Raw genomic sequence first — 13,725 nt, 5'->3', positions numbered from 1 at the left:
CCACATTCTGAACATGAATATGGCTTCTCTCCTGTGTGAATTCTCTGATGTTTAACAAGATATGACTTATATGTAAAACATTTACCACACTCTGAACATGAATATGGCTTCTCTCCTGTGTGAATTTTTTTTATGTCCATCAAGGTGTGCTTTCCGCATAAAGCATTTCCCACATTCTGAACATGGATATGGCTTCTCTCCTGTGTGAATTCTTTTATGTTCATTAAGGCTTGATTTCTGGTTAAAGCATTTCCCACACTCTGAACATGAATACAGCTTCTCTCCTGTGTGAATTCTTTTATGTTTATCAAGGCTTGCTTTCTGGACAAAGCATTTCCCACATTCTGAACATGAATATGGCTTCTCTCCTGTGTGAATTCTTTTATGTTCATCAAGTTTTGATTTAGTCTTAAAGCATTTCCCACATTCTGAACATGAATATGGCTTCTCTCCTGTGTGAATTTTCTTATGTAGATCAAAACATTGTTTCCGAGTAAAGCATTTCCCACATTCTGAACATGCATATGGCTTCTCTCCTGTGTGAATTTTCTTATGTAGATCAAGGCTTTCCTTATGGATAAAACATTTCCCACATTCTGAACATGAATATGGCTTCTCTCCTGTGTGAATTATTTTATGTACATCAAGATGTGATTTCTGGATAAAGCATTTACCACACTCTGAACATGAATATGGCTTCTCTCCTGTGTGAATTTTCTTATGTAGATCAAGGCTTTGTTTCCGAGTAAAGCATTTCCCACATTCTGAACATGCATATGGCTTCTCTCCTGTGTGAATTTTCTTATGTAGATCAAGGCTTTGTTTCCGAGTAAAGCATTTCCCACACTCTGAACATGAATATGGCTTCTCTCCTGTGTGGATTCTTTTATGTTTATCAAGGCTTGCTTTCTGGACAAAGCATTTCCCACATTCTGAACATGAATATGGCTTCTCTCCTGTGTGGATTCTTTTATGTTCATCAAGTTTTGATTTCGTCTTAAAGCATTTCCCACATTCTGAACATGAATATGGCTTCTCTCCTATGTGAATTTTCTTATGTCGATCAAGGCTTTGTTTCCAAGTAAAGCATTTCCCACATTCTGAACATGCATATGGCTTCTCTCCTGTGTGAATTTTCTTATGTAGATCAAGGCTTTGTTTCCGAGTAAAGCATTTCCCACATTCTGAACATGAATATGGCTTCTCTCCTGTGTGGATTCTTTTATGTTCATCAAGTTTTGATTTCGTCTTAAAGCATTTCCCACATTCTGAACATGAATATGGCTTCTCTCCTATGTGAATTTTCTTATGTAGATCAAGGCTTTGTTTCCGAGTAAAGCATTTCCCACATTCTGAACATGAATGCGGCTTCTCTCCTGGATAACTACTTTTGTTTACAGAAAGCTCTGACTTATATCTGAAATGTTTTTCACGTACCCCACAATGAAACCTTTTACCCAGTTTCTGCCCTATATTTGGGGTAATAATCTGTGATTGGTCAGGAGAAGATACCTCATGTTTAGGATGATTATATGAAAGATTTGGACTTGGGTTAATAATCTGTGATTGGTCATTAGAAAGTTCCTCATTCTTGGGGGAATTATTTGATGCACTGTGAAGTTCTGGATGTACATTACAGGTAATTAAGTTTTCTCCTGAAGAGCGCTGCATGGTATCTTCATCTTCTTTACAATCTAGAGATAACATGATGTTTCCGTCAGGCTTCTCACAGGGATTTTCTGTTAAGATAAATAATAGATTTTATGATTTTTTGGTTAAAACAATTTGATAAATATATCACATTCCAATGAGGCCGAATTCACATACAGTTGCAAAAAAATAAAAAAATGTGATGCCTTTGGAATGATATGGATTTCTGCACAAATTGGTCATAAAATGACCAATAGACAATCACAGTATGCTTAAACTAACACACAAAGAATTAAAGGTTACCATGTTTTTATTGAAAACACCATGTAAACATTCACAGTGCAGGTGGAAAAAGTATGTGAACCCTTGGATTAAATAACTGGTTGAACCTCCTTTGGCAGTAATAACTTCAAACAAACGTTTCCTGTAGTTGCAGATCAGACGTGCACAACGGTCAGGAGTAATTCTTGACCATTCCTCTTTACAGAACTGTTTCAGTTCGGCAATATTCTTGGGATGTCTGGTGTGAATCACTTTCTTGAGGTCATGCCACAGCATCTCAATCGGGTTGAGGTCAGTACTCTGACTGGGCCACTCCAGAAGGCGTATTTTCTTCTGTTTAATCCATTCTGTTGTTGTTTTACTTCTATGCTTTGGATCTTTGTCCTGTTGCAACACCCATCTTCTGTTGAGCTTCATGTAGTGGACAGATGGCCTTAAGTTCTCCTGCAAAATGTCTTGATAAACTTGGGAATTAATTTTTCCTTCTATGATAGCAATCTGTCCAGGCCCTGATGCAGCAAAGCAGCCCCAAACCATGATGCCCCCACCACCATACTTCACAGTTGGGATGAGGTTTTGATGTTGGTGTGCTGTGCCTATTTTTCTCCCCACATGGCGTTGTGTGTTTCTTCTAAACAACTCAACTTTGGTTTCATCTTTCCACAGAATATTTTGCCAGTACTGCTGTGGAACATCCAGGTGCTCTTGTGCAAACTGCAAACGTGCAGCAATGTTTTTTTTTTGGACAGCAGTGGCTTCCTCTGTTGGCTTCCTCTGTGGTATCCTCCCATGAAATCCATTCTTGTTTGGTGTTTTACTTATTGTAGATTCGCTAACAGGGATGTTAGCATATGCCAGAGACTTTTGTAAGTCTTTAGCTGACACTCTAGGATTCTTCTTCACCTCATTGAGCAGTCTGCGCTGTGCTCTTGCAGTCATCTTTACAGGATGGCCACTCCTAGGGAGAGTAGCAGCAGTGCTGAACTTTCTCCATTTATAGACAATTTGTCTTACCGTGGACTGATGAACAGCAAGGCTTTTGGAGATACTTTTATAACCCTTTCCAGCTTTATGCAAGTCAACAATTCTTAATCGTAGGTCTTCTGAGAGCTCTTTTGTGCGAGGCATCATTCACATCAGGCAATGCTTCTTGTGAAAAGCAAACCCAGAACTGGTGTTTTTTTTTTTTATAGGGCAGGGCAGCTGTAACCAACACCTCCAATCTCATCTCATTAATTGGACCCCAGTTGGCTGACACCTCACTCCAATTAGCTCTTAGAGATGTCATTAGTCTAGGGGTTCACATACTTTTTCCACCTGCACTGTGAATATTTACATGGTGTGTTCAATAAAAACATGGTAAAATGTAATTCTTTGTGTGTTATTAGTTTAAGCAGACTGTGATTGTCTATTGTTGGGACTTAGATGAAGATCAAATCACATTTTATGACCAATTTGTGCAGAAATCCCTATCATTCCAAAGGGTTCACATACTTTTTCTTGCAACTGTATATACAGACATATCCATCTATGTTACGTGCACATGTATCTATGATGCTGTGAGTTGATGTCAGCTGAACCTGTGGTCGTGACACATTTGCATAATACAGATGGATAATATGTCCGTAATAACCTCATGTGAATCTGGCCTTAGTCTGGAGAGACACATACAATATAAAATACAAATTTTTGTGCCAGTCAGAAGTGGATCCATCAGGAATGTGAGGAATACACCTTTTCCCTTCTCTGCTATGTATTTAAGGATGACTCTCGAACGTCTCCTGAGTTTCTGCAGTTTGCATATTGAGGATCTGCTTGCAGATTTAGTCTACATCAATGGAGCGAATTTGCGCAAGGAAATTGTGACAGGAGGAAGGAGGTCACTTTTTCTTGCTACAGTGTGCGGATAAATCATCTACTAGATGATCGATCAGCCTGGAGTATGACACAGAATGTGTTCCGAAGTCAGGGCGGAAAAAAGGTATTCAGAACATAAGCTAACATGCTTCAGTGACGTCCCAGATTCTGGTCTGCCCTCAGTGATCCCCCCCCCCCCCCTCCCCTTAATCCTGGGACATTAATCCTTTAATGTTCTGGCAGTTTTCCATTTTAGTTTTTCACTCCCAGCTTTCCCAAAGCCATAACTTTTTTATTTATCCATTCACATAGCCGTATGCGAGATTTTTTGTTGCAGTTGTAGTACTTTTTACTGGCACCATTTATGGTTGCATAAAATGTAGTGGGAGAGTGTGGAAAAAGTTCCAAATGGGGTGGAATTATAAATAAATAATTCCGCCAAAGTTTTATGGCTTTAGTTTTTACAGCATTTCCTATGAGGTAAAACTGACCTGTCACTTCGATTATGATATCAAATGTGTATAGTTTTAATACTGGGGGGGGAATGAAACATTTTGGGGAAAAAACTTTTTTTTTTTTGAATCAGCATATTCTTACCCTCATTTATGATTCATTTATAATACAATTATTATGTGCACGGAGCTGTACGAGGGCTCATGTTGGGGCATGTATGCATTGGAGTCTAGTACAATTACACTGTGCTCCTATGGTTCTGACTGCTACCTCGGATCTTAACCACCTCCGGACCGCTGTACGCAGATTCGCGTTCCAGAGGTGGCAGCCCTGCGCTCAGCGACGCATATATGCGTCATCTCGCGTGAGCCGGGATTTCCTGTGAACGCGCGCACACAGGCGCGCGCGCTCACAGGAACGGAAGGTAAGAGAGTGGATCTCCAGCCTGCCAGCGGCGATCGTTCGCTGGCAGGCTGGAGATGTGTTTTTTTTAACCCCTAACAGGTATATTAGACGCTGTTTTGATAACAGCGTCTAATATACCTGCTACCTGGTCCTCTGGTGGTCCCCTTTGTTTGGATCGACCACCAGAGGACACAGGTAGCTCAGTAAAGTCCCACCAAGCACCACTACACTACACTACACCCCCCCCCCCCGGTCACTTATTAACCCCTTATTAGCCCCTGATCACCCCATATAGACTCCCTGATCACCCCCCTGTCATTGATCACCCCCCTGTCATTGATCACCCCCCTGTAAAGCTCCATTCAGATGTCCGCATGATTTTTACGGATCCACTGATAGATGGATCGGATCCGCAAAACGCATCCGGACGTCTGAATGAAGCCTTACAGGGGCGTGATCAATGACTGTGGTTATCACCCCATATAGACTCCCTGATCACCCCCCTGTCATTGATTACACCCCTGTCATTGATCAACCCCCTGTAAAGCTCCATTCAGATGTCCGCATGATTTTTACGGATGCACTGATAGATGGATCCGATCTGCAAAACGCATCCGGACGTCTGAATGAAGCCTTACAGGGGCATGATCAATGACTGTGGTTATCACCCCATATAGACTCCCTGATCACCCCCCTGTAAAGCTCCATTCAGATGTCCGCATGATTTTTACGGATCCACTGATAGATGGATCGGATCCGCAAAACGCATCCGGACGTCTGAATGAAGCCTTACAGGGGCGTGATCAATGACTGTGGTTATCACCCCATATAGACTCCCTGATCACCCCCCTGTAAAGCTCCATTCAGATGTCCGCATGATTTTTACGGATCCACTGATAGATGGATCGGATCCGCAAAACGCATCCGGACGTCTGAATGAAGCCTTACAGGGGCGTGATCAATGACTGTGGTGATCACCCCATATAGACTCCCTGATCACCTCCCTGTCATTGATTACCCCCCTGTCATTGATCACCCCCCTGTAAAGCTCCATTCAGATGTCCGCATGATTTTTACGGATCCACTGATAGATGGATCGGATCCGCAAAACGCATCCGGACGTCTGAATGAAGCCTTACAGGGGCGTGATCAATGACTGTGGTTATCACCCCATATAGACTCCCTGATCACCCCCCTGTAAAGCTCCATTCAGATGTCCGCATGATTTTTACGGATCCACTGATAGATGGATCGGATCCGCAAAACGCATCCGGACGTCTGAATGAAGCCTTACAGGGGCGTGATCAATGACTGTGGTGATCACCCCATATAGACTCCCTGATCACCTCCCTGTCATTGATTACCCCCCTGTCATTGATCACCCCCCTGTAAAGCTCCATTCAGATGTCCGCATGATTTTTACGGATGCACTGATAGATGGATCGGATCCGCAAAACGCATCCGGACGTCTGAATGAAGCCTTACAGGGGCGTGATCAATGACTGTGGTGATCACCCCATATAGACTCCCTGATCACCCCCCTGTCATTGATCACCCCCCCTGTCATTGATCACCCCCCTGTGATTGATCACCCCGCTGTAAGGCTCCATTCAGACATTTTTTTGGCCCAAGTTAGCGGAATTTTTTTTTTTTTTTCTTACAAAGTCTCATATTCCACTAACTTGTGTCAAAAAATAAAATCTCACATGAACTCACCATACCCCTCACGGAATCCAAATGCGTAAAATTTTTTAGACATTTATATTCCAGACTTCTTCTCACGCTTTAGGGCCCCTAGAATGCCAGGGCAGTATAAATACCCCACATGTGACCCCATTTCGGAAAGAAGACACCCCCAGGTATTCCGTGAGGGGCATATTGAGTCCATGAAAGATTGAAATTTTTGTCCCAAGTTAGCGGAACGGGAGACTTTGTGAGAAAAAAAATAAAAAATATCAATTTCCGCTAACTTGTGCCAAAAAAAAAAAATTTCTATGAACTCGCCATGCCCCTCATTGAATACCTTGGGGTGTCTTCTTTCCAAAATGGGGTCACATGTGGGGTATTTATACTGCCCTGGCATTCTAGGGGCCCCAAAGCGTGAGAAGAAGTCTGGTATCCAAATGTCTAAAAATGCCCTCCTAAAATGAATTTGGGCCCCTTTGCGCATCTAGGCTGCAAAAAAGTGTCACACATGTGGTATCGCCGTACTCAGGAGAAGTTGGGGAATGTGTTTTGAGGTGTCATTTTACATATACCCATGCTGGGTGAGATAAATATCTTGGTCAAATGCCAACTTTGTATAAAAAAATGGGAAAAGTTGTCTTTTGCCAAGATATTTCTTTCACCCAGCATGGGTATATGTAAAAAGACACCCCAAAACACATTCCCCAACGTCTCCTGAGTACGGAGATACCAGATGTGTGACACTTTTTTGCAGCCTAGGTGGGCAAAGGGGCCCAAATTCCAAAGAGCACCTTTCGGATTTCACTGGTCATTTACCTACTTACCACACATTAGGGCCCCTGGAAAATGCCAGGGCAGTATAACTACCCCACAAGTGACCCCATTTTGGAAAGAAGACACCCCAAGGTATTCCGTGAGGGGCATGGCGAGTTCCTAGAATTTTTTATTTTTTGTCACAAGTTAGTGGAAAATGATGATTTTTTTTTATTTTTTTTTTTCATACAAAGTCTCATATTCCACTAACTTGTGACAAAAAATAAAAACTTCCATGAACTCACTATGCCCATCAGCGAATACCTTGGGGTCTCTTCTTTCCAAAATGGGGTCACTTATGGGGTAGTTATACTGCCCTGGCATTCTAGGGGCCAAATGTGTGGTAAGGAGTTTGAAATCAAATTCTGTAAAAAATAACGAGTGAAATCCGAAAGGTGCTCTTTGGAATATGGGCCCCTTTGCCCACCTCGGCTGCAAAAAAGTGTCACACATCTGGTATCTCCGTACTCAGGAGAAGGTGGGGAATGTGTTTTGGGGTGTCATTTTACATATACCCATGCTGGGTGAGAGAAATATCTTGGCAAAAGACAACTTTTCCCATTTTTTTTATACAAAGTTGGCATTTGACCAAGATATTTATCTCACCCAGCATGGGTATATGTAAAATGACACCCCAAAACACATTCCCCAACTTCTCCTGAATACAGAGATACCAGATGTGTGACACTTTTTTGCAGCCTAGATGGGCAAAGGGGCCCATATTCCAAAGAGCACCTTTCGGATTTCACTCGTCATTTTTTACAGAATTTGATTTCAAACTCCTTACCACACATTTGGGCCCCTAGAATGCCAGGGCAGTATAACTACCCCACAAGTGACCCCATTTTGGAAAGAAGAGACCCCAAGGTATTTGCTGATGGGCATAGTGAGTTCATAGAACTTTTTATTTTTTGTCACAAGTTAGTGGAATATGAGACTTTGTAAGAAAAAAAAAAAAAAAAAAAATCATCATTTTCCGCTAACTTGTGACAAAAAATAAAAAGTTCTATGAACTCACTATGCCCATCAGCGAATACCTTAGGGTGTCTACTTTCCGAAATGGTGTCATTTGTGGGGTGTTTCTACTGTCTGGGCATTGTAGAACCTCAGGAAACATGACAGGTGCTCAGAAAGTCAGAGCTGCTTCAAAAAGCGGAAATTCACATTTTTGTACCATAGTTTGTAAACGCTATAACTTTTACCCAAACCATTTTTTTTTTACCCAAACATTTTTTTTTTATCAAAGACATGTAGAACAATAAATTTAGAGCAAAATTTATATATGGATGTCGTTTTTTTTTGCAAAATTTTACAACTGAAAGTGAAAAATGTCATTTTTTTGCAAAAAAATTGTTAAATTTCGATTAATAACAAAAAAAGTAAAAATGTCAGCAGCAAAGAAATACCACCAAATGAAAGCTCTATTAGTGAGAAGAAAAGGAGGTAAAATTCATTTGGGTGGTAAGTTGCATGACCGAGCAATAAACGGTGAAAGTAGTGTAGGTCAGAAGTGTAAAAAGTGGCCTGGTCTTTCAGGGTGTTTAAGCACTGGGGGCTGAGGTGGTTAAGCAGAGCTCGGATCCAAGTTTTAGGCTGGGTTCAGACCTGAGCGTATTTGATATGCGCGTTTAACGCGCGTTTTTATGCGCGTTTTTTGCAATAGTAAACGCGCGTTTGACGCGCGTTTGTGTGATTGACTGCAGTGTCCTATGGCCACAAACGCGCGTCAAAACGCCCCAAAGAAGCTCAAGAACTTGTTTGAGCGTAGGGCGTTTTTCAGCGCGTTCAAACGCGCTGTAAAACGCTCAAGTGAGAACCAGGGCCATAGGGAAGCATTGGTTTTCATGTGTTGAGCGTTTTACAGCGCGTTTGAACGCGCTGTAAAACGCTCAAGTGTGAACCCAGCCTCAAAGTCGTTTTCCACTTCAAATGCCGCAGTTATTCCATGAACTCTTGCGAGACTTCTCCTCATCGGAGGCCGTACATTTTAATGCTGTAAGGAGACAGATCTCCATACAGCATTAATCCGAAGTTTTGAGGGAAGCGACTTCGGTTCTAGGATCCGCAGCTTTCGCTCATCACCATTAGCAATAGTGGGATGTTATCCGTCATTCCCTCCTTCTGGATATCTAGATTTCAGTACGCCTCTCGTTCAGTCATCTTCTCTTCTGAATCCCCCCTCCCCCACCCCCCGCATCATTTAACTTTTTCAGTTCCCATACATCTAAACCATCTGTGTTGTAGGACGTGTTCTAATTTTTTTGCAGGGCCACGGAACGGACATACGGATGTGGACACACATGGTGTGCTGTCCGCATCTGTTACAGCCCCACTGAAGTGAATGGGTCCGCATCCGACCCACAAAAACTGCTGAACAGATGCAGACCAAAAGTATGTTTTGTGCATGAGCCCTTTAACCCTTTTCCGACCAGCGCCATAATAGTACGGCATGGGGCGGGTCTTTAAAGATGATGTCCGCTAATGAGAGGAGCGGGCGCCATAGCTGCGGATGGCTGCCTGTTTCTTATAGCAGACACTCGCGGCTAATATCCGAAAAACCGGCATTTAACCCCTCAGATGCCGTGGTCAATCCTGACCACGGCATCTGAGCGCGTAAAATACTGGAAGCGCGCGTCTGCCGGTGATGCTCCTGCTCCCCCCTGCAGCGATCGGAGAAGCCGAGCATGCGTGCAGCAGCCCCCGTCTTTGTGAATGACCGGAGGCGGCTGCACAGTCTTTCCTGTGGAGCTCTAACCTGTAATAGGGCTCCATAGGAAACAAGCAATTTTCTCATAGACTCCAAGGCTAGTGCACTGGGGTCTATGAGAACAGCAATCTAATGACTGCTGGTTATAGTTCACTATGGGAACTATAAAAAAGTGCAAAAAACACACAAAAAAAAACACCCTTTTCCCAAAATAAAAATAAAAACTAAACAAATTAAAAAAATTACACATCATGGGTGTCGCCATGTGCGAAACCGCCCATAGTATAAAAATATGTTCCCCATACGGCAAACAGCAAAACAGAAAAAAGCGCCAAAATGGCTGATTCACCATTTCTGGTCGCTTTATTTTCTACAAAAAAATGAAATAAAAAGTGATCAAAAAGTCATACACCCCCCAGAAAGGCATCAATTAAAAGTTCCGTTCGCCCCCATACAGCTCCGTAGACATAATTACAAAAAAGTTCTAAGGGTCAAAATATAGAGACGAAAAAATAAAACAGATTTTATCCCACTTTTTTTTATTATTTTATCACCATCAAAACACAAGAAAAACTATACATATAAGGTATCGCCGGATTCGTACTGACCTGTAGAATAATATTAACTGGTCAGTTTTATCGCACATCGAACGTCGTAAATAAAAAAAACATTTTGGAATTTATTTCCGGCTTCCCACTACATCATATGCAATATTAAATGGTGGGGTTGGAAAGCACAACTTGTCCTGCAAAAAACAAGCCCAGATCTGGCGATGTGAACAGACAAATAAACAAGTTATGGCTCTGGGAAGGCAGAGGTAGAAAGGGTTAAAGGGCAGGTTGTGCAGCCCCCGTACTGGACATTGCAGTAAGTACAAGTTATTGGACTAGGAATGTAGTGTCCTCTGTGCTGCAGGATTCTCCTTTCCGGTATTGAGATATGTCGTAGAATCTCAATACCGGAGGAAAACGCTTCAGTTCTGTCCCTTCGCTGTCAATGGGGACAAAACTGAACGGAGTCACCAGATTACATTCTGTCCCATTTGGCCGGACAGAAAACGCTGCATGCAGTGGTCATGGGATAATGTGTCTGAGAAAACGGATCCGGAACCATTGACTTACACTGGTTTTGGCGCTGGATGCATCTTGGTCATTTTGAAGATAATAGAACCGGATCCGTTTATTACAGATACAGACGGTTGTAATATCCTAACGGAAGTGTTTTTGCTGAACCCTGCCGGATCCTGCAAAAACGCAGATGTGAAAGTAGCCTTAGGGCGCATTCACATGAACGCGGTTTGGTTCCGCACCCTAGACACATTTTTTGTGGCTCGGGTGTAGACCCATTTACTACAGTAGGCCGCACTCTGTGTGCTGTCCGAATCCGTTGCTCCGTTCCGTGGCCCCGCAAAAATTTATAACCATGTTTTATTCTTGTTCGCTTTGCGGATAAGAATAGGCTTTTCTATAATGGGCCGCCTGATCCGTAAATTGCAGATGGCACATGGGCGGCATCCGTATTTTGAGGATCCGCAATATACAGACAGCAAAACATGGCATGTTCGTGTGCATGAGCCCTAAAAAAGATGCACCACTTCCAAAAACCTGCAAGTTTTGCAGATATTGTGTCCGCACTTATGAGAACCATTCACACTAAGCCAAGTATCCGCAGTTTTTTGCGGTCCCAATGTTGGGGCCTTCTTAGGCACAATCTGCGCTCCTTCTGCGGCAGTTTTATCCGGCACGTGGCCTTGTCTCAGAATGGGGAGAAATGGTCAAATATCCTCTGTATTTCCTGGAATTGTTCACGGTTTTTGACTGCGTCTCGCTCTGTGCTTTGGATTTACCATCACCGCTGATCATGTTAATTCTGCGCTGCCCGATGGACAGTCCACCCGGGATAGCCTCGCCCAGTTAGTCTGGTACTTGCAGTCCCACCTTCAGTGGAGCAGTTTCTCTTTGCCCTATAAAAGTTCACTCATACTGGCGGCTTTTTTACAGTGTATTGGATGACACGAGACGGGTTTACGCTACGTGGACGGACGGATTTCACCTCAGACAAGACCACTGTAAATATTTAAATCCAAAAAACTGATTAAAAAAGAATGAGAATGTGCAGTAAATTGTAGATGTAAAGCATTAGATATGAGACGCTTTATCAGCTCCGGTTCACACAGTTTGTTTGCGGCTACTTAGCTTAGTGTGAATGGTTCCCATAAGTGCGGACACAATATCTGCAAAGCTTGCAGGTTTTTGGAAGTGCGGCATCTGTTTCCATCTTGCACCGCAGATCCAGTCCTACATCCACTGCTCCACTACATACCTAGTGGAATAACTTGCACGTTTTGCAGTGTCCAGTACGTGGCTGCACAACCTGCCCTGCGGAAGCATTTGTCACCAGCAAAAGTGCAGTTAACCCTTCCTCGGCCTCCAAACATTTCATACAACATCACAAGAACAATCCAGATGGTTTCAGATGTGTGGGAAAAATTAGAGGAAGGAGAGGCGTACTGACGGACATAACATCCCACCGTCGCTCACCTACTAACACTTCAGGAGTGACTCTCCACCATGCTCAGGTTTCCAATTCCATCTGTTTTCACTAAGGTTTGGTAACCACAGGGGCCGGCGCTCACCCCATAGTGAGAGGTGCATGCTGGGAGTCTCAGACTGGACATTATGTAAAGATGGCATTTATTAGTGTAACCCCGGCTGTGACTAAGACGTTATGATCGAAACGCGTAAGAAAAGATATTGAAGATGGATCAGTGTTGATGGTGTGAAATAAAGTACAGAAGATGTGACGCCGCTCACAGGAGAGCTTTGCCATAGACAGCAGCAGCGGTGACCAGGAAGGGAGACGGCATGTGCGCAGTGATCGGCGAGGGTGCCAAGCGTCAGGCCACCGCTGATCTGATATTTATAGTAAAAGCCTGGAGAACCCCTTTAATTCAAAAGCCTTAAATGCATCCCATGCTATTTATCTGGAGCGGAGGAAACATTAAACCTGAAAACCTCTTTAACCCAATGACCGACAATATCCCTTTTTATGGTGGCCTATTCAAAGGGCTACACGGGTCTCGCCGCGAACAGTCTGGGGGCTTGGTAGACTCCAAAACAATAGGGCACGATATTGAAAATAAAGAAACCCAAATTTGTTTTTCCCCCGTAACCCTGTAATAAAAAATAAAAAAAATAAGAAAACGAAGAATCGGCACGCGATACTAAGCATCTTTCATAACTATTGTGCCCATCACACAGTCCTTGAAACGATACTTGATTGTGGATTGGATGGACTCCATCCTGAATTTCCTTACACGCCAGGTATGGATTAATCTCCCTGAGGTTTCTCCTTGTTTACTGCAAAAGCTCTTTCTGAATTTGCATGTAAATCTGAGATTTTGTATTTTTCTGGGGCCGGGACTGAAGGTGATAACCATGCTTTACTATGCTTTTCATCTAACAGCTTGCCAAAATGTATTTACAAGCCTGGGGAAAAAAACGACATTGTGAACTCACCTGTAAAATCTCTTTCTCGCTTTATTTATTAGGGGACACAGGACCGTAGGTATAGCTTGCTGCTGCCACTAGGAGGCGACACTAGGCTGAAAACTGTTAGCTCCTCCGCTGCCAGCTATACCTCCTCCAGTCTGGAGAGAGCATATCAGTTTGTGCTCCAGCAGTAGGAGAAGCAGAAGTAAACTGAAAACCAAACAAGAACTGCACACTGCCATAAGACCAAAGCAAAACAAGGTCCCAACTGGCAACCCATGAACCCCACCTGCCGCACTAAGAACAATGGGTGGGTGATGTGTCCCCCAATGAATAAAGCGAGATAGAGATTTTACAAGCGAGTTCACAAAAATCTTGTTT

General features: G+C 43.1%; 2 protein-coding genes across 2 annotated transcripts in view; both read right to left on the bottom strand.

Annotated features, from left to right (window-relative positions):
- Nucleotides 1-13,725, bottom strand: part of LOC120998324 (aspartic and glutamic acid-rich protein-like) — a 2,513,920-nt gene that overhangs the window by 1,905,763 nt on the left and 594,432 nt on the right. The gene's annotated exons all lie outside the window — the stretch shown is intronic.
- The window catches only part of LOC120998383 (gastrula zinc finger protein XlCGF67.1-like), a 32,896-nt gene that overhangs the window by 405 nt on the left and 18,766 nt on the right, over nucleotides 1-13,725 (bottom strand). The window contains exon 2 of the mRNA XM_040429053.1: nucleotides 1,059-1,739. Coding sequence (XP_040284987.1) covers nucleotides 1,059-1,739 — 681 coding nt within the window. The remainder of the gene's footprint in view (nucleotides 1-1,058; nucleotides 1,740-13,725) is intronic.

The sequence above is a fragment of the Bufo bufo genome, chromosome 4, assembly GCF_905171765.1.
Source record: "Bufo bufo chromosome 4, aBufBuf1.1, whole genome shotgun sequence".
Classification (NCBI taxonomy): domain Eukaryota; kingdom Metazoa; phylum Chordata; class Amphibia; order Anura; family Bufonidae; genus Bufo; species Bufo bufo.
The sequence above is the reverse complement of the archived record's forward strand: the minus strand, read 5'-3'. Positions and strand labels throughout refer to the sequence as shown.